This window comes from Staurois parvus, unplaced genomic scaffold (genome assembly GCF_062004578.1).
Source record: "Staurois parvus isolate SC_StPar_1 unplaced genomic scaffold, SC_StPar_1.0 ptg000276l, whole genome shotgun sequence".
Taxonomy (NCBI): domain Eukaryota; kingdom Metazoa; phylum Chordata; class Amphibia; order Anura; family Ranidae; genus Staurois; species Staurois parvus.
In genome coordinates this window covers 3,177,472-3,199,097 of record NW_028318072.1, presented here as the reverse complement: position 1 = coordinate 3,199,097, position 21,626 = coordinate 3,177,472, and the positions used below count along the sequence as shown (strand labels likewise).

At 41.2% G+C, this 21,626-nt stretch overlaps 1 protein-coding gene across 1 annotated transcript; it reads right to left on the bottom strand.

Annotated features, from left to right (window-relative positions):
* On the bottom strand, window positions 1-21,609 carry TMEM127 (transmembrane protein 127). The gene is made up of 4 exons (XM_089681719.1): window positions 21,500-21,609; window positions 9,906-10,175; window positions 7,006-7,170; window positions 1-3,653 (listed from the first exon to the last, which is right to left on the bottom strand). Exons 2-4 carry the CDS (start codon window positions 10,147-10,149, stop codon window positions 3,349-3,351), a joined length of 714 nt encoding a protein of 237 aa, XP_089537845.1. The 5' UTR covers window positions 10,150-10,175; window positions 21,500-21,609; the 3' UTR covers window positions 1-3,348.
* Window positions 21,610-21,626: the final 17 nt, after the last annotated feature.

Here is a 21,626-nt window from a genome sequence, read left to right as displayed (position 1 = left end):
TTTAGTTGAATTATTTTATCATTTATAAAAACTTAAATTTTAGCCAGACAGGGGCTAAACAGTAAAAAAACATAATTATTGACATTGTTCCATTGACTGAAACTGAGCATTCCTTCTAGGTTAAATCTAATAGGAAAATTATGGTTGCTGAATTAAAAGAACAAATTATAATGATTGCCAGGTATTGATGTTCCAGGTCCCCCATGCCCTGCTGTACAGTGAATGCAGAGGATGAGTTGCTCAGAATGGGCACCATTCAAAGAAAACCCTACATTTCTTGATTTCTTGCAAAGCATTCTCTGATTGGACAAAGTGGAGATTGTGATGTAATTGCACTGCCTCTTTACCTTGTCCAATCACAGAAAGCCTTGCATTCATTAAAGAAAAATGCAAGGCTTTTGTGAATGACACCTCTGCTGAGTGAGTGACCCCATGTTCATTATGCAGCAAGACAGCTGCTTGGCACAGGACCCAGAAGACAGCAGTGATCACTGTAGAACTACTCCAGTAATTCTCCACTTCCACGGCAGTCCCACGGGTATGGCATATATATTATATATATATACTTACATTCGTCCAAGTTGGACCAATGTAACTCTGCAAAAAAATGCATACCTGGAATTCAGCTTTAAAAATACAAGTTGAAACTAAAATTAATTTATTTGTTATAATTTCTGTGAGGATTCACTGTAATCTGATTGCGCAATAGGCCCCTTTCACACTGATGCGGTGCGGATTCAGTCCTGCATGCAGGACTTTTGCTGCGGTTTTAGAAACTGCAACAAACCCGAGGGACATAATAGAACCTTATGGGAAAGCAGAGCTATCTGGTGGGTAGACTGCAATACACCCATGGTGAGGTCAAACCGTACCACATCAGTGTGAAAGGGTCCTTAACCTTCAAAAACACAGTCCACCATAAACTGGTTTTCTTGAAATATTTTCAGACGCAAGTCATATACTTAGACAGACAGGCCTATGTATCCATAGTCACATAAATAAAAAAGGTTCCAGTGATATGTCGTTGTTTAGAGGCTATATTTTTGACTTATAAATTGTGATGGGCATGTATGGAATATTTGCAACATATTTTTTCATAATGTGGAGAAGACCACAATAAATCAACATTATGTAACATGACCCCAGCATTCCCTGTATTGTTGTTAATGGGGCTCATAGATATTAAACGGCAGTCTCCTAATATTAGTGCTTTTGGATAGACTGGGAAATGATCTAACGTCTATATGACATCTTCCTTTGGATCCTATTCTCTGAAAACAAATCTACCAGGTTAGACATCCTTGACCAATCACGAAGATAAGCTGGCAATGGGACCATTTGGTTGCTTTTAGCCTCATTCACCTTCACAGCCTACAGAAGAACAGTAGTGCAATCAATGTGTCTCACCTTAGGGAAGAGGCTAGCCTAAGAGACACTTAGATAATAAGAGCATACGTCTGTGTCCAAATGTTCAGTAATGTCAATAGCCAGCATAATTTTCCTGTATTCCATGGAATGAGCAACAACTCCCCTGCTGCTCCAAGAAAATACGTAAAGAAATTGCAGGTTATTTTACTCAATCCCATTGTGATTGGTTCTTATTCATTTTTTAATGAAGCTTCAACTTTCATTCCATTCAATTTTATTGTAATTTTTTTTTCAGATGATTTCCACTTGTTATTACAAAAACCTATCTAAAAACGGACTGAAAAACAGATTATAAAATGTAATGAAAATGGGGTGAAAACGGACTTTACTTTCTACAGACTACAATGCAGAGAAAATAAATCAGACATCAAAAGTGCAGTATGCTACAGTTTTAAAAAAGAAATAAAAAGGAATGAAACATTGTTTATAACCATGTGCATTAGCACTTATTTTGTAAGTTCATCATTAGCTGCAGTCAATGACCCACAGCAAGGAACCCCCTTTTTTGGACTTTCTATTTTACCTGTGTAAGACATTGACAGCCCAGTCGGGATAATAAGCACATGTGCGCTTTTCAGTGAACATTTATGCCCGAACTGATGCACAATAATCCAATCCGACAGGATTGCCACTGTTCCGTCAAAGAACAACTACATCAGGATGTGCTATCGTGATGAACAGATGCAATTATTTGCATCTTCCTCTCTTCCTTGTTGTAACATTCTCAATGTTACCTCCGAATGAGATCCAAAAACTGTAAACTCACTTAAAGGCTTGAACAGCTGCATACTGCTGTTTTGCAAGTGACAAAATGCCTCTGTGTAAAATATTAAAATGTTAATCACAGGGAAGCAATGGACAATCCTCTCCATTTTGTACTTTATAAATACGTAAATAATTGGTATCTGGGGCTGGGATGCAGGATGGTTAAATAATGCTTTGATAATTCTTTCCAAGAGCCTGCCTGGTAATTAACCACTTACAGTCTATCTACTGTGCCTCATAAAATCACAAGAAAATATACATTTTAGAAGCAGTTAAAAAAAAATATATATACACCACAGGTATATAAATATCACCCATATATTAAGTGAGGGTGTAAAACGAAACAAAGCACACACAATTTTACCAATCACGCCAACGTACTGCAAGCCAAACGTTAGACAAACCTGCCTTTCTCAGGTTAAATACATTCTCCCTTTTCAACAGCATGCCTGTCAGCCATACCCTGTGGAGGCAGCCATATTAGGGGCTGGACTGATATTTCAGTAAATGCAGCATATCAAATTGTAAGGAACATCTTTGAGGTACAAGGTAGAGAGTGCCTCACTACTAAAAGATTCCATCGATTCATTTAGAACTGATGATTTTTTGATTTATAAAAAAAAAAAAAAAAGGCTGCAAAGAGCAATACGGCTTACCTCTTCTCATAGCCTTTGTCCTACCTGGCCCAAATTCCTAGTCATTCCTTTTCCCTAAGTATCCATTAGGAAAACATTTAACTTTCTGTGTCTCAGGATTTGATTGGAAATAAAAAGCTTACAATTGTAAGCAATCACAAAATGACCTTCTGCCTTTCAGCAACAGAAACAGCTTTTCTGACGAAGGTCCACCATTCAGATTAGAGGGTGTATCTGGACAAGCATAAGGGAGAAAGCGATACTAAATGAGAAAAGCATTATGGGAATTGTGATCGATCCCAAAAAACGAACATTATAGAACTAACAAAGGGCAAGGGAAGCAAATGTGAAATCAGCATTGATGACCTGTCTGCAAGGAAAGATGAACAAACTGCCTGTTTGCATATTTACAGCAATTCGGCTGAAATGTCCTCTTCTTGATTCAGGCAGCAGGTGCTCTCTCCCATTACATGGAGACAGACTAATGGATAATATCCCAGCTCTCTTCCATAGAGCCTCATTAGGGAGTGTAGGCTGGTGGAGGCTGGAAAGGATTCATGACATCATACTCTGCAGGGTAAGAGTCAGCTTCCATCTCTGACAGCAACTCCAGAGCCTGTTCTTCCTCTTCTGTAGGGTAGTGACGCAGGAGGTTTGCCGCAGTAGCCAAGATGGATGCTCCGCCAGCTCCAGCCACCAGGTAGAAGCTAACAGCAAAGGTGACGTAGACTTGAGAACCATGGTACTGCTTGTGCTGCTGCTGAAGGGCAAGTATAAGTTCTGAGGCCCAGTAGCAGAAGCCAATCACCGTAGCACATTGTAAAACTGTGAAAGTAAGAAACAGAGGATCATTTTTGCAGTTCTCACATAACATTTCTGCGGCCGGACAATTCACAAGAATCAGCTAAGCAATGCACCAAAAAGGTGGCAACTAGCTTTTAATTGTTCATGAAGATATATATAAAGTCATTTATAACTCTGCCCCAAATTACATCACCAATCTTGTCTCCAAAATATCACCCAAACCGTACTCTCCGCTCCTCGCACGACCTCCTGTTCTCTAGCTCCCTTGTCTCCTCCTCCCATGCTTGTCTCCAGGACTTTTCCAGAGCTTCCCCCATCCTCTGGAACTCTCTACCCCAATTTATCAGAAAATCACCTACTCTGCTCACTTACAGGCGATCTCTGAAAACCTATCTCTTCAGGGAAGCCTATCCTGCCCTCAGCTAATAATGGAATCTTCTACTCTTCCAACCTGTCCATCCCCCACAGTTACTACATTTTGTACCACTAGCCCCTCCCTCCTATATTTTAAGCTCCAATGAGCAGGGCCCTCCTAACCCTCTTGTATTGAACTGTATTGTTGCTGTATTGTCTCCCGTTATATTGTAAAGCGCTGAGCAAACTGTTGGCGCTATATAAATCCTGTATAATAATAATAATAATACATTTGACGCCTTTACTACTTCAGGTCAACAGTAGCAGTTCTACAACTGATATAGGCCTACATCAGGCTGTATGGCATGCACAAGCACTGCTATGTGTACACACATCCAAACAAATGTGTTCAATAAATTGCACTGTACACGGACTAGAATGTTAACAATCTTGGTTAAACCGAAAGAGCAAAGAGCTAAAAACATTATCTTCAAGCTGATGAGAACATTTTACAGCAATCAGTTAAAGGGTAAATTCACCTTTTTGCAAAAAATACAGAAGTGAACCAACTTCAAATATATTGGTCATCCCTCCCGATCACGTTGCACATAGTGGCCGTGATGTCCCATATGACCATGCTGGCCAATGAGAAGCGCATCGGAGGCTTCTTCTTCCAGTAAGGTGTCCAAGGAAGAAAGAAACACTTATTTGATATTATGATGGATACACACGCTGGGGCTGTGTATTGTCTACGGTCTCTACACTGGCAACACAAGATATCATGGCCATTATGTGCAGTGGGGGCCTGGAGGGATGGTCAGGATATGTGGAGTTAGTTCACCTTTTCAGAATTCGTGAAAAGGTGAACTTACCCTTTCATGAGCTCCTAGTCTCCCGTTTCTCTTAAAGTAACCAGGCAGAGCAAAGCAGATTCACTTTAGTGGTGGCCCCAAACAAATGTCAATTGACAAATGTCAATTTATTTGTGTGCTGAAAGTGAAAAGCCTTTTTATAAATTCTATATCGGAGCCAGGAGCTTACACACAGAGCTGAGAACCCACCCCTATTCCCCAACATGCTTGAGCAGCCGATCGAGCATAAGTCCACTCTCACTGTTATTTTTGCATTTTGTCTAACTAAAATGTAAGGGGGAAAAAAGAAAGACTGTATCAGCAACACCAGATTTCCCCTGTGCTACAGTCTTGATACCCATTCCACATTTTAACCACTATCCTACTGGGCACTTATACCCCCTTCTTGCCCAGGCCAATTTTCAGCTTTCAGTGCTGTCGCACTTTGAATGACAATTGCGCCGTCATGCAACATTGTACTCTTATAAATTTTTTATAATTTTTTTTTTTAGACAGATAGAGCTTTCTTTTGGTGGTATTTAATCACCTCTGGGTTTTTCATTTTTTTTCTAAACAAACCAAAAACAATTGAAATTTTTTTTTTTAAAGAACATTTTTTCTTAGTTTCTAAAATTTTGTAAGTAAGTAATTTTTCTCCTTCACTGATGTGCACGAATGAGGCTGCAGTGATGGCCACTGATAGGGTGTACTGATGGACATTGACAGGCATCACTGACCGGCGGCACTGACCGGCAGCTCAGATGGGAACTGATGTGGCATTGATGTGCACTGGTAGGCTCTGATATGTGGCATTGATGGGCACTGGAAGGTGGCATTGATGGACATTGACAGGTGGCACTGATGGAGCTATACTGATCATCAGGGCACATGGATCATCAGTGCCCTGATAATCAGTGTACATGTCCCCTCTGAGTAATGCCGATTACCGGCTATCCTCTCTTAACGAGCTGTCAGCGTAACAGCTCGTGAGGAGAGGAATGCCGATAACCGACATTTCTTTATTTACATGCGATCAGCTGATCACATGACAGAGCCGACGTCATCGGCTCTTTCTGTTGATTGGTGATCCGCTGTGTCCCTGCGCTGTGTCCCCGGGGGGTGCACACGCGCAGTTAGAGAGGGAGGACGTCATATGACGTCCTCCAAGAACAAGAGAATCGCCTTGAGCCCGTCATTTCCTTATATGGCGGGTGGGAGGTGGTTAAACATTTAGACTTAAGTTGGCCATAGATGAATCAACTTCTCACGAACATCCTTATTGGAAAACCTGTTTGAACAGTGCTGCAGTAGTGATCAGTGCATTCTGACAGCGGAGGAGTCTCCACTGTCAGAATACAACACAAGAATTCCTCTATCCATGCTTGTGTGGATGGGGGAATCCATTGCCCTCTGGCTGATCAAAAAATACTGATCCCTGTATGGCCACCTTTAGTTAAAATGTTCAGGTTTCTATAGAAAACCTTTTTATTGATTGGCTATATTTATAAAAAAAATAGATGTAGCTTTGTAATGGGTACTTTACATGGATATAACCTGTATATGTACTATACAACCTGTATATGGTATTACACATGGATATAACCTGTATATAAACACACCTCCTGTCCCTGGGTGGCTACACTCACTCCTCCACTCTTTCTATGAGAGGACTTATAGTTATAGACCAGGCTAGGCTCCTCATCTTCATCCCAAGTACACAAAGAATGGGGAGATTGTACTTTTATTTATTATTTCAGCTTTTCTGCAAAATTAATATGGAATTTGGGCTAAAGTACTTAAGCAAGCAGCTTTTATTTCAGAATTTGTTTCTCCAGCACCACTTACAACCTTTTCAGAGCACTAGAGCTTATGTCTATGCAAATATCAACTTTCAGAAAGTCACAATTTGCATATGTCCCCCACATGGCAATGACTGAGCTTACCAATAGGTCGCTTAGGCTCTGTTGCACATTGTATTGTGGTATTCAGGTGGGGTGCTACGTTCTACTAGGAGAAAGTGTTGCCATCTGGGGGGAGGGTTGCGGCCAGAAATGGAAGAACGGAATCTAGGGATTGTGGTATAAAGGGCCCCTCTATGTTACTATAGGGACAGGCGATAAACTATGTTATTGTAATAATAATAAAAAAAAATAATGAAGACATCATACCTGTAAGAATGTGAGCAAAGGCATAGCGACGTGTGATTTTCAGAGCTGGGTGCTTGGGCCCAAAAACATCAAGCAAGAAGGCAGTCATACTGCAGGCAATGCCCAGGAAACAGAAGCCAGCAATGACACGGAGGAGAAGTATAGTCTGACGGTTCATACAAAACTCTGCAAGCATATGAAATAAATACCTTAGTTCACAAAATTTTTACCTATTTAAAAATACACTAAAAACACTCATGTAGCACACCAGAAGGTTAAAGTGTCTGTGTCACTAAGGCTACTGAAATTGTCATAGATGTTAACTGATAGGCGGCACTGATGAGGAGGCACTGATAGGCGGCACTGATGGGAATTGACAGGCATCACTGGTGGGCATTCACAGACTTCACGGATGCGCACTGAAAGGCGGCACTGATAGCACTGATATGTGGCACTGAAAGGCACGGATATGTGGCTTTGATGTGCACTGACAGGTGGCATTAATGGACACTGACAGGTGGCACTGATGGGGCTACACTGATCATCAGGGCACTCAGTGTCAGATCAGTGTAGATGTCACCTCTAAGGAATGCCGATTACCGGTTCTCCTCTCCTCACGAGCTGTCAGCGTGAGGAGGACACAGATGATCACATGACAGAGCCGAAGTCATCGGCTCTTTCTGCTGATCGGTGATCCGCTGTGTCCCAGGTACATAGCTCACCACCGATGGCCGCGCATGCGCGGTTAGAGTGGGAGGATGTCATATGACGTCCTCCCAGAACGAGACAAACCACCTTACGCCCATCATTGCTTCATATGGCTGGTGGAAGGCGGTTAAAGTATCCAAACCCAAAAACAAAAATGTAAACTATTGCAGCTTACCAATCCTTAGGCTTTTTTTTTTTTTCCCCCCCCAAGTAGTAAACCTGTGAATAACACTTCCTGTTCCTGGGTGGCTACACTTACTCCTCCACTGTTTCTATGGAAAGAGCCATGGTTATCACCCAGGCTGGACTTCCTCTCTTCATCCCCATTACATGAAGGATGGGAAGATTAGTACCTCATAAAAGGCTGATCATATTGTTTATATTTTCCGCTCAGCTCACAAGTGACCTGGACAATTCCGGCAAGATCAACAGGTATTTTTCTGTGCTTTCTGAAAATGTTCTTAGCACTGGTAAGCTGCAATACATTAAAGTGGAACCTCACTCTCTCAGTCAACCCTGACTATTTTTAATCTTTATGCTACTAGCATTAGTAAATAGAGCAGTAAACGTTATTTAGTTTCCTATGTTAATTCACTTACTTCCTGGTTTCCAGGCCTAAGCAAATGCCATCATACATTCCAGATGCCTTAGGGAGGGGTTTCTCAGCTTCGCACATCCTCCTGCCTGCATAAATGCATGAGCTAAGGGCAGGTGGATGCCAGGAAGTAAATACTACACGAATCATCAGTACTTACTCAAGATGGCCACGGCTAGAAATTCTGGGAGGTGTTTTTCAAAATAATTTCTCAGCAAGGTAAAGCATGGAGACATGGATGGATGTATGGATGGTGTTCCACCAGCTTACCATAGAGCTGAATAGGGACAGGAACGTCCCTGATCATTTCTATGGTATAGGAAATCGGAAACAACGTGTATTTTGTCACTTCCAGTTTCTCCAGAATGTAAACAAGCCATTTTTGGCTTGGGAAAGCATTTGGTCAAACCAATCTTGGCTTGATCAGATGCTTTTAAGCACAGAGAAGATATCTGGGGTCTAATAGATGCCAGATCTGTCAAAGAGTACCTCTCACAGCCCATGCTATCACAATGGATATTGTTCATCTCCTGTGATAGCAATAAAAGTGATAAAAAATAAAAATTAGAGACAGCGTAAAGATTAAAAAAAAAAAAAAATTTAAAGCGCCACCGTGCTCGCAGGCAAAGGCATACGTATATGTAGGTCATGCATGCATATGAAATGGTGCTCGCACCACACATGTGAAGTATTACCACAAACATTATAGCGAGAGCAATATTTCTAGCACCAGAGCTCCTGTATAACGCTAAACCTGTAAAGACTTTCAAGTGTCACCTACAGAGATTTGTAAGTACTGTATTATGCCACCATTCCAAATGCGTACGCGATTTTAAAGTGCGACATGTTAGATATCTATTTACTTGCCATAACATCTTTTTTTATATTTCACCAAACAATTAAAAAAAAAAAATTGCTGTGCAAATACTGTGTGACATACAAAATTGCAGCACCAACTACTTTATTCTCTAGGGCATCTGCTTAAAAAATATGTAATGTTTGGGTGTTTGAAGTAATTTTCTAGCAAAAAAACATATTGATTTGTCAGTGTCAGAAGTGTCAGAATAGGCCTGGTCTTCAAGTGATTAAAAGTGCATATAAACACAAGCATTACAATCTCATAAAAGCTTCAACCTGTTAATGTAATTTCAAAAGTCATTTTCAGTCTTTTTAAATCTGTAGCCTTCATCAATTCCTGTTTTAGGGTGACAACCCTCTGTTTCCCAATTATTTTATTATTGTCACCCTATAACACACTCTACTGATGGAAGCTACAAGTAGCTGTGGTGATGAACACTGCACAGGACTGTTCCATTGCTGTCACCTTTAGGAACCCTCCCTGAGAAATGGCATGCAGCAGTTAAAGAGTGCACACAGACAGGATGTGGCTGCAAAGAGCCTGCAGTAGAGTATCAGTGCTCATAAGCAAAAAAAAAAAAAAAACACACAAGTGCTAATAAGTAAATAAAACATGTAGACTATTTGTGATTCATACTAACAAGGAGAATTTAATTTTGTTATGAGTTTATCTGCTTTAATAAAATCTTTAAAAAAAAAAAAAAAAAAAGTGAAAACATAAACCACCCATTTAATCATGCAAAGAAATCCCACCACTTACTTGTCAGTAGTTCAGGATCTTCTGGTCCCAGCACATCGGCTACCCCTAACTCCTGACGTTTGCAGGTCCCTCCATGGATATGTAGCCAGGCAGGTTCTGCCAAAGCAGTGCACAGGGCAGTAATAGACAAAGCGCCAGGCAGAGCCGATGCTAGGCTTCTCTCTGGCTGCTTGGGAAGGGCATGGGTTCCATGGCCTCTTCTCCTGGGCATGGAAGAGCCTCCGGACCCGCCGGGAGCAAACATCTCAAGTGTTGAGAAGAGATTTTACTCTGTAAACAAGAAACACAAAAAGTCATTTTTAGAATCTGGTCGATGATAAACAGGTATCTGTACATACAGCTATACTAATGCCCACGATTGACCTGAATCAAAAGTGGCTAGTGGCATAATAAAGGAATAAAGCATTTATGCATATGAAAAAAATAGAAAATCTACTTTACAGTAAATTTTTATTGACCAAATAAAAAACACACTTTCTTGGGTGATCTATATTTTTGGTGGGATGCAATATATCAGGTCCCATTCCCCCGCTGCACACAACCATGTGAAATATCTTATGTTCCCTTTAGGGCCTGTTTAGGGACTGAAAACAGTGCAATGCATTAGAATTAGCACACCAGCATTGTTCTTTCCAATGCACATCAGCGGCCAGGTGCATTTTATACTATTATTTATTTATATATATATATATATATATATATATATATATTTTTTTTTTTTTTTTATTCATTTTATTTTTTCTATTTAATTTTATTTTTCAATGCATTCATCTGGTAAGTGTAACAAAGCTTTTTACTTATCTGATCCATTTCTACTGCATTTAATCTATTTGCTTTTACATGCATTTACACATTTAGCTACATAAAACTGGGCTAAAAGGGTTCCAAGAACCACAAATTTCTTATGTAAACACAGCTTGGCTGAATGTATTTAGATGCTGCCGAACATTTACTGTGCTTTGAGCCAGTTTATTTACATGCTTACATTTTGAAAAACAGCTCTAAATGCATCTGGACTCATGTATTTTGACACTCCTGTGCATAGAGGCATCAGTATTCACACGAGTACAGCCATTCACTTGTATGGAAGGCTGTGGGTTCCACTTGCAGCTCCCCAGGGCAGTCTTTTGAGTCCTTGAAGGTCAATGTGCATGAGGCTTAACAGTTATTGTAGATTACAAAATGCAAGTTTTATTGTACATAACTTTATTGTGGACCCCCCACACCTTGGAAGGGTTTTTGCTAGTGGTGCACCAAAATTAAAGTTCTGGGTCGAATCGAAAATTAAGGATGCACTTGACCAAAAACCAAAATGGACAGTTTTTTTTTTAAATATATATTTTTTAGATATAATTGTTTTATATTAGACTTTTTAATTAATGTCATGAAATTAAATGAATATGAATTTAAAAAATAAAACAGTAACGTAAAAAAACTTTTATTGAATGTCACACACAAAAATTGGACAGGAAATAAAATATATATTAAAAAGGAAAAAAAAATAAAAAATTAAATAGAAGCATTTTTGAATTGCAGTCAACAGAGGATGCGATTCTGCACTGCAGCCAACGGGTCGCGATTCTGCCCTGCAGCCAGCGGGACGCGGTTCTGCACTGACGTCAGCGGGACGCGGTTCTGCACTGACGTCAGCGGGACGCGGTTCTGCACTGACGTCAGCGGGACGCGGTTCTGCACTGACGTCAGCGGGACGCGGTTCTGCACTGAAGTCAATTATCATTATCTGCAGATTTTTTTTTTTAATTGGCAAAATGACGATGACCCTATTTTCACCCGATATTTTTCAGTGTATATCAGTGCATCACCAGTTTTTGCATGTTATGTCAAGCGGATTTGAACACAGGCAGTAATCACTTATTTTATACCCCACTCCGAGCCTCAGCATCATCACGTACCATACAGGGACATTAAGGCCTTGTTCACACAGGGCCTATCAATGTGTACTCTGTGCAAGGAGCGTGTTTATCTGCATGGGTATGCACAGGTGTTCCATGTATCCCCATGCTGGTATTCCCAATGATGTGAATTGGGACACAGAAGCTGCATCTGGCCCCAAATGCAGACAGTGTGAGTTTGGGGACATGAGTTTACATGCACACGTATGTCACACTAGGACCAGCAGCCATGCCTGTGTAGCCACTGCGTCCCACCTCACATCTGGAAGAACAGAACACCTGTGCATCCCCGTGTGGATAAGCAATGCACTCACACAGGGTATGCATTGATACGCCCCATGTGAACAAGGTCTAACCCTGTACGGAATATTCTGGAGCCTGGAGCGTGAACACAGCCAATAGCTGCTTACAGAGGTGCTACGGGGGACTAGTTGCAGCACTGGAGACCCCCACCTAGAGCGAGAAGCAAAGTAAGTATGTTCTTTTGAATCTTCTACCCCTTTACATAACAAGCAAGGGTGTTTTTTAATTTTTTATTTTTGCAGAGTTGGGGTTTAAAGGGAAATGTCAGCGTTAAAGGAAACCCGTTAGGAGAGAATATAAAAGCTGCAGTCCCTGGCCTCTCCTTTTGAACATGCTAGTTGCCTGGCCATCATTTGATGACCCTCTTGCTTTGATACATCAGATCTCTGATCAGAACAAATATGCACATGACTACATACTTGCTACAGATCAATGAAAAGTATTACAGCCAGTGGATCAGCAGAACAACCAATCCACAAGCGCTTTCAGAGCATGGCAGCCTTCACCTTGCTTTCAAGACATGTTTACTTTAATAAGTAGTCCTAGACTTTTGATCATATGATTTTCTGAAGGGGAAGATTAGAGGCCAAACAATCTGACCAGCAGAACCCGAAGCATTTTGTCCAGGAAAAGTTTTATAGTAGTTCCTTCTGTTAAATGTCAGTCACTGTAAGCAGTTTTTTCCTTTTTTTTTTTAATATAGGTCTACTTCAATATCAATACAAAATTTTAGTTTATCATATATTTCAAGATGTCATATACCAGTAGAGTAACTAGAACATAATGCTGGAATTTTGGTAACTATTCATATAAATGAATGAAAAAAAGGATGCTTGAAAACATTTGTTGTTCCTAAGTCATGGTGACAGAAATTGTGCAATTTAATTGCATCTGCCTGAGTCACCAGTCCAATCTTTTCACCATACAATTATTCCACATAAAAATGTCAGCATGACGTATAACATCCATTCAGAAAAACCACATGAAGAAAAATAGTTCATATCATCAGAAAAAAACTGGTGTATCTATATGCTGTGAATATATAGAGAGCATCCAGTCTTCAAATCAACTGTAGCATACAGATCTGAAATATAAAGATCTTCTCTAAACTTGTTCCTGGCTTTCAGGATTAACAGCACCATAAAAAATGAAAAAAAAAAAAATAATCACACAAAAACTTGAAATACACTGCTCAAACAAATTAAAGGAACACTTTGAAAACACATCAGATTTCAACAGGGAAACATATCATGCTGGATATCTATACTGATATGGACTTGGTAATGTGTTAGGAATGTAAGGATGCCTCATCGTTTGTAGGTTGATACTTTTTATTTCCATCAGAGGACTGAATTCAAAGACAGCCTGAAAATCAAAGTGAAAAAATGATGCAGGCTAGTCCATTTTGCTGAAAGTCCATTGCAGCAACTCAAAATGGTACTCAGTAGTTTGTATGGCCCCCATGGGCTTGTATGCATGCCTGACATTGGAGACGACGGATGGTGTCCTGGGGTATTTCCTCCCAGATCTGGACCAGGGCATCACTGAGCTCCTGGACAGTCTGAGGTGCAACCTGGCAGCATTGGATGCACCAAAACATTATATTCCAGAGGTGTTCTATTGGATTTAGATCAGGTGAGTGTGGGGGCCATTTAATGGTATCAATTCCTTCATCCTCCAGGAACTGCCTGCATATTCTCGCCACATGAGGCCAGAAACCCAAATATATATATATATATATATATATATACACATACACACACACATACATACACACCCAGGACCAGCGTAGGATCTGCTAATGGGTCCAATGGTTTCATCCCGATACCAAATGGCCGTCATGGTGCCATTGTCTAGCCTGAAGAGGTCTACTGGATATGCTTCCCCAGACCATCACTGACCCACAACCAAAACGGTCATGCTGAACAATCTTTCAGGAGAACATTTTCCATGGCTTCTCCAGACCCTTTCACGTCTGTCACATGTGCTCAGGGTGAACCTGCTCTCATCTGTGAAGAGCACAGGGCACCAGTGGCAGACTTGACAATTCTGGTGTTCAGTGGCAAATGCTAATCAAGCTCTATAGTGCCAGGCAGGGAGCGCAGGGCCTACTAGAGGACGTTGGGCCCTCAGTCCATCCTCATGAAGTCTGTTTCTGATTGTTTGGTCAGAGACATTCACACCAGTGGCCTGCTGGAGGTCATTTTGTAGGGCTCTGGCAGTGCTCATCTTGTTCCTCCTTGCACAAAGGAGCAGATACTGGTCCTGCTGATGGGTTAAGGACCTTCTATGTTCAATCTACTTCTCCCGATAACATTTTTTTTTTTAACCAAAACCGTACTTAAATCTGAGGTGCTTTATGGAATAACTGGGGCTTTTAAAAATGAAAGGGGCTTTATGGCGACTTAAAACATTTAATATTTTTAACATTGCGCAGTATATCTCCTCCATCACCGCACTCGGGGACTTCCAGGAAGGGGAGAGACCTTGCAGTGTAATGAGCACTGATTGGCTGCTCGTCAGAAAAGGGGAGTGTCAGGCTTATCCTTTATCCCTTTTGCTGCCAATGGAAGCTGGTGGATGATGTCATAGCTCCCTAAATTGAGCCCCGCTGTCAAGCACTCCATGACACAAGGGAGCGGGAGCTTCTGCAGCACAAACCACACCGGAGCAATTAAAAAAATGTATTTATGCACATCTTTTTTACCAGTAGTAGACAGCACAAGTAGGAGGAGGAGGGAAGCAGTGTTTTGAGCAGACTTATAAATAGCCTATACTTCTACATGCCATCCCCCCCATAGCAGATTTCCTGCTACAGGGCAGATGTTCTGTGCAAAATCACGTATATAAACTTTGACTGGACACAGCAAAAGCCGATCAACAGGTACCGGAAAATAGATGAGCGCCGGCACCAGTTGATCATCGAGGAGAATGACAGAACACAGCTCTGCCTATGTAAACAAGGCAGAGCTGTGTTCTGTCAGTGAAGAACAGGGAATAAAATCTAGCAGATTGCCTAGTAAAAGCACCTGTGTACACAAAACAGATAGCCAGGCACACAGTTAACCCTTTGATTGCCCAAGATGTTTAACCCCTTCCCAGCCAATGTCATTTATACAGGGACAGTGTATAGATTTAGCAATGATCACTGTATTAATGTCACTAGTTCCCACAAAGTGTCAGTTGGTGTCAGACTGTCCGCCGCAATATCGCAATCCCGCTATAGGTTGCTGATCACAGCCATTACTAGTATAAAAAAATAAATAAATTGCAGTATATATACACACAGCATAGTTTGTAGACGCTATAACATTTGCACAAACCAATCAATATAAGCTTATTGGGATTTTTTTACCAACAATATATAGCAGAATACATTTTGGCCTGAATTTGAAGAAATTTTGTTTTGCTAAAGTTTTTATTGAATATGTTTTATAGCAGAAAAGTAAAAATCCTTTATAGAGCAAAAAATAAAAAAAAATACAGAGGTAATCAAATACCACCAAAAGAAAGCTCAATTGTGGAGGAAAAATTATATAAATTTAGTTACAGGAATTTGTATTTAAAATATAGTGAAATATGGCCTAGTCTTGAAGGGGGGTAAATCTTCTGGAGCTGAAGTGGTTAAATATCTATAGATGTAGCTTTGCATAAAGCAAACATAACCACTTGACGACCGCAGTAGCTATATAAACGTTGCGGTTTTCAGGTGGTTTACTGGGGTTATGCCACAACCCCGATACCGTTTTTTTCAGCGGACAGCTGGCTTTCACATGAATATGGTCCTAGCGGCTCTTGAGCCGCTGGATCGCTTTTCGTAGTGACGTCCCCTCTCTCCTGCAGATGTTTCTTGGGCTTACCGTTAACAACGGCTGGCCCGAGAAACGTTCCGACAGTGCGGCTTCCTCAAGATCGCAGTAATGAAAGACTATCATGATGGAGGACCAATGTCACATATGGTTGTCGTCGGAAGTAATCAAATTTTTTTCTTTTTTTAAAGCAAAAGTTAACACACTTTATATATATATATATATATATATATATATATATATATATATACATACATACTCCAAAGACATGCTGGTAGGTTAATTGGCTCCTGTCTAAATTGGCCCTAATATGTGTATGTATGAATGTGAGTTAGGGACTTTAGATTGTACGCCCCTTGAGGGTTAGGGACTGATATGAATGTACAATATATATGTAAAGCACTGCGTAAATTGACAGCGCTATATAAGTAAATATATTATAAATATATTAGCCTGGTTGAAAAAATTCCATCTAGTTCAACCATTAAAAAAAAAAAAAAAAAAAAAACGTATAATCCTATACCGGCCCTCCTATTCCTTCTGTACTGAAATGTATTGTAATTGTATTGTCTTCCTTCTATTGTAAAGCGCTCAGCAAACTGTTGGCGCTATATAAATCCTGTATAATAATAATACACCCACAGTTGATCCAGAGAAAGGCAAAAAAACCCAGCAAAGCATGATCCAATTTGCTCCTGCTGGGAAATAATTCCTCCCTGATCCCCGAGAGACAATCAGATATTCCCTGGATCAACTTTACCTATGTGATAGTATCCAGTTATATTCTGTGTATTCAAGAAAGAATCCAGGCCTTTTTTAAAGCAATCTACTGAGCTGGCCAGAACCAATTAGAGAGATAGAGATCGAGAGAGAGAGATCGAGAGAGAGAGATCGAGAGAGAGAGATCGAGAGATCGAGAGAGAGAGATCGAGAGAGAGAGATCGAGAGAGAGAGATCGAGAGAGAGAGATCGAGAGAGAGAGATCGAGAGAGAGAGATCGAGAGAGAGAGATCGAGAGAGAGAGAGAGATCGAGAGAGAGAGAGAGATCGAGAGAGAGAGAGAGATCGAGAGAGAGAGAGAGATCGAGAGAGAGAGAGAGATCGAGAGAGAGAGAGATCGAGAGAGAGAGAGATCGAGAGAGAGAGATCGAGAGAGAGAGATCGAGAGAGAGAGATCGAGAGAGATCGAGAGAGAGAGATCGAGAGAGATCGAGAGAGAGAGATCGAGAGAGAGAGATCGAGAGAGAGAGAGAGATCGAGAGAGAGAATAATGTTTGGGCTTCTGAGTAATTTTCTAGCAAAAAAATACCAATTTCGACTCGTAAACAAAACATTCCAGAAAATGCTTGGTTCACACCATAGCAGTGCAGTCCAGATGCGTTCCGGATATATTTCGGCATGCGTGTTTATTATGCATTTTAAGTGTTACGGTTCATTTTCCCCCTTTTTCTTCAATTTAAACAGGGACATGTGTGTTCCATTGCATTTTTGGTGCTTTCTCGTGCATTTTACTGTGTTCCAGTACAGTTCTGTGCAGGAAAAATGCAGCCTGTTCTATTTTTTTTTTCTGCAACTGGAACTGCAAGCACTGATATAAACTATGACATTGACAACCATATAACCTACTTTCTGTGTGTTTTGGTTGCAGAAAAAAAAGCAACTGAAACGGATGTAGCGTGAACTGGCCCTTAAAGTGGATAAATATATATATATCATTCTGATCTCTACTCTGTACATAGCAAATCACTGCATTTTAAACTCACGGAAAAAGAAAAGACTGCAGGCGTCAATCAGGAACAGAACTGAATGTTTTGTGATGTGCACTTTGACCGACAGGGAGGAGCTTTGAGTAAATAAACACAAGGATGAAGCACACAAGAATGGGCTGGGTGTGAAACCACCAGGAAACTCTAAAAATACTATAAAACCAAGCTGAATACAGACAGTGTCTACAAGAGTTCCTGCAGCCGCATGTCATATGGGGACACAGCAGCCGTGTCAATGCAGCTGGGGGTCCCAGAAAATGGGACATATGCAACACGGTACATCCCTTCGCCAGAAACAAATGTCCCTGCATGGGAACTAATGGCCCCATTTGTACAGGGCCTTAGATGCTTGATGCCCTGTATATTCTCATCAGAGGAGCTCATCTGTGCTCTAACCTGTACCCCAGCATTACCCCACTAATAGATATAACAGGCTCAGGAGGGGCCCATTCACACTGACGTGTGTATCTTCTGCACAGAACACAGGATCTTGCTGGCAGAGCTAACATAAGATCCTGTATAATGCAGGCCATACATGGGTCGAATTCTGAACAAATTTTCTTTTAAAAATAAAAATTTTATGTGTTTTGTAATCCGATGGTGCCATCATTGATTTCGAAATTCGACCAACCAAGCCTTCAATTTCCCTGCGTGTTGCTACAAAAAAGAATTTTCGTGCTTGGGAATCTTCTTTTCTTTCCAGGTCACAGCTCATGCTCATTTCTTTTTCCGATTATATTTCTCGCATGATTTTCCCATCATTGATTAGAAATTGGTTAGTTTTTCAAAACATTTCCAACATGCTCTATCACTCGATGGCCACACGAAAATCGGCTCACTAATGCTGCGAAATTCGAAAGAAAATTCTTAGTTACGATTTTCAAAAGAAAATTCTTTCTCTGGTTAGCACTTCCACCTGGCAGTCCTAGGGTCACTGGTTCAAATCCCAACCCCGGCACCACCTGCCTGGAGTTTGCACGCTCTCCCTGTGACTGCGTGGGTTTCCTCCGGGTACTCCAGTTTCCTCCTACACTCCAAAGACATGCTGGTAGGTTAATTGGCTCCCGTCTAAATTGTCCCTAGTATGTATAAGTATGAATGTGAATTAGGGACTTTAGATTGTACACTCGAGGGTTAGGGACTGATGTGAATGTACAATATATATATATGTAAAGCGCTGCGTAAATTGACGGCAATATATAAGTACCTGAAATAAATAAAAAATTATTTCGGAATTCGACCCATGGATGGCCTGCATTAGCTACATGTCCAAAGTATTCGTTTTGAGACACGTACAATTCTCCTTTCATTCCAGTGAATGACTAGCCATGTATATCTTTATGTATGTAGGACCAGCTGTGAGTATAGGTTCACTGATTACTATAGTGCTGCATTTAGATGCACATAAAACTACACGCTGTGCACATCGAAATGCATCTTTTTTTAGCCTGTGAGAATAACCTCTAAACAATCACAGCCACCAGTGACACACTGATGTACTAATTCTGCAAATACAAAAAAAAAATCAGACATATCCACTGCTTAAAATGGTAATAAACCCAGAGCCAGAGATGTAATATATTACAGCTTACCAAGCATATACAGTGAAGGAAATACGTATTTGATCCCCTGCTGATTTTGAATGTTTGCCCACTTACAAAGAAATGATCAATCTAAAAATCGAATGTTCGGTGTATTGTAACACAGAGACAGAATAGCAACAAAAAAGATCAAAATAAATGCATGTCTAACAAATGATGGACTGATTTGCATGTTCATGAGGGAAATAAGTATTTGATCCCCTATCATTCAGCAGGATTTCTGGCTACCAGGTGTCTTTCATACAGGTAACAAGCTGAGATTAGAAGCAGTCTCTTAAAGGGAGTGCTGCTAATCTCATTTTGTTACCTGTATAAAAGACACCTGTCCACAGGAGCAATCAAACAATCAAATTCCAAACTCTCCACCATGGCAAAGACCAAAGAGCTGTCCAAGGATGTCAGAGACAAGATTGTAGACCTACACAAGGCTGGACTGGGCTACCAAACTATAGCCAAGCAGCTTGGTGAGAAGGTGACAACAGTTGGTGCAATCATTCACAAATGGAAGAAACAAAACAACTTTCAGTCTCCCTAGGTCTGGTGCACCATGCAAGATCTCACCTCATGGATTGCTCTTTGGCATCAACTCAACTCGCCGTGTGTGGAGGAGGAGGAATGCTTTCTATGACCCCAAGAACACCATCCCAACTGTCAAACATGGTGGTGGAAACATTCTGCTTTGGGGGTGTTTTTCTGCTGAGGGGACAGGACAACTGCACCGCATCAAAGGGACGATGGACGGGACAATGTTCTGTCAAATCTTGGGCGAGAACCTTCTTCCCTCAGCCAGGGCATTGAAAATGGGTCGTGGATGGGTGTTCCAGCATGACAATGACCCAAAACATATGGCCAAGGCAACAAAGGAGTGGCTTAAGACAAAGCACATTAAGGTCCTGGAGTGGCCTAGCCAGTCTCCAGACCTTAATCAGATTGAAAATCTGTGGAGGGAGCTGAAAGTTCGAGTTGCCAAAAGTCAGATACCATCCCATAATGACTTGGAGAGGATCTGCCAAGAGGAGAGGGCCAAAATCCCTCCTTAGATGTGTGCAAACCTGGTGGCCAACTACAGGAAACATCTGACCTCTGTGATTGCCAACAAGGGATTTGCCACCAAGTACTAAGTCATGTTTTGTGAAGGGGATCAAATACTTATTTCCCTCATGAACATGCAAATCAGTGCATAATTTGTTAGGCATGCATTTCTTTTGAATTTCTTGTTGCTATTCTGTCTCTCAGTGTTACAATACACCTACCATTCGATTTTTAGACTGATCATTTCTTTGTGAGTGAGCAAACATTCAAAATCAACAGGGGATCAAATACTTATTTCCTTCACTGTATGTTGTTTACGCACAAGTCTCTCCCCTGTAGCTTTGCATGGCGATCACCGGGTGCCGGCGTGGAATCTCCGGCCGGGACCCGGTGATTGACATCCCTAGCCGCCAATAGAGGCCCCTACTTGAAAATACAAATCACACACACAGACATATATATATATATATATGATTTTGCGAAGCCCAGCCGCCCTGTAGCAGTACTCCTGCTATAGGATAGAGGACAAGTGGTTGTATTCAGTTACAGCAGTTTTTTTTTTCTTTAGGGATAAAGGTTTTACATGAATAACCAAAAGCTGACCATTGTAAGCACCCCTGCAAGTAATAATAGTAAACTACTGTAATTGCTACATCTGCAGGACAGCTTGTTCTTTTGAAAAACAGACTTACTAGCCAGATCACCAGATGAAAATAGAAGCAATCCTAAAAAAAGAAAACAAATGCAGCCATCACATCTAAGAATTGGTGAGCTGCAATATAGTAAATGCTGGCTTTTGTGCTAACATTGCTGTAAAATATCACAGTGATCAAATCCAGAGTTCAGGAAGCGTTCAGGCAGGGCGTGTATTGTATTCAGGCGAGGAGCTCTTCCTGTATACAGATCAGGCAGCAGCACGATTGAGGAGGCTCCAGGGATGTAGTATACACTGACATCAACCAGCACTGTCACCATATGGAGCCATACACTGAGCGATCCTCGGGGCAGCAGAAACGACTGGCATACATACAGGCAGACATCTCGGGTTGGTGTTTATCGCGGCTCTTTAATACCCCTCCCCCACTACAGAAGGGACCCCCACATCCCCCCTCCGATAACAGACCTCCACCATCTTCCTTGTACTGCCCCCACCCCCCAGGTGTTGCTTACCGCGGGCCCCGGAGCTCCTCTCCCCGTCTGTGATCTCCGTACAGCTGACTTCCGCCTCCTCCCCGCGTCATCACCGCCCCACACCGAACCGGCATCCCGCTACTAGAGCGAAGTCTGTAGGCTGTGA

Coding starts and splice junctions, on each gene's coding strand:
- TMEM127 (XM_089681719.1), bottom strand. CDS start 10,149: ATGTTTGCTCCCGGCGGGTCCGGAGGCTCTTCCATGCCCAGGAGAAGA. Junction 7,171..9,905: donor AGATCCTGAACTACTGACAA/GTAAGTGGTGGG, acceptor ATATGCTTGCAG/AGTTTTGTATGAACCGTCAG. Junction 3,654..7,005: donor CTTTGCTCACATTCTTACAG/GTATGATGTCTT, acceptor TTACTTTCACAG/TTTTACAATGTGCTACGGTG.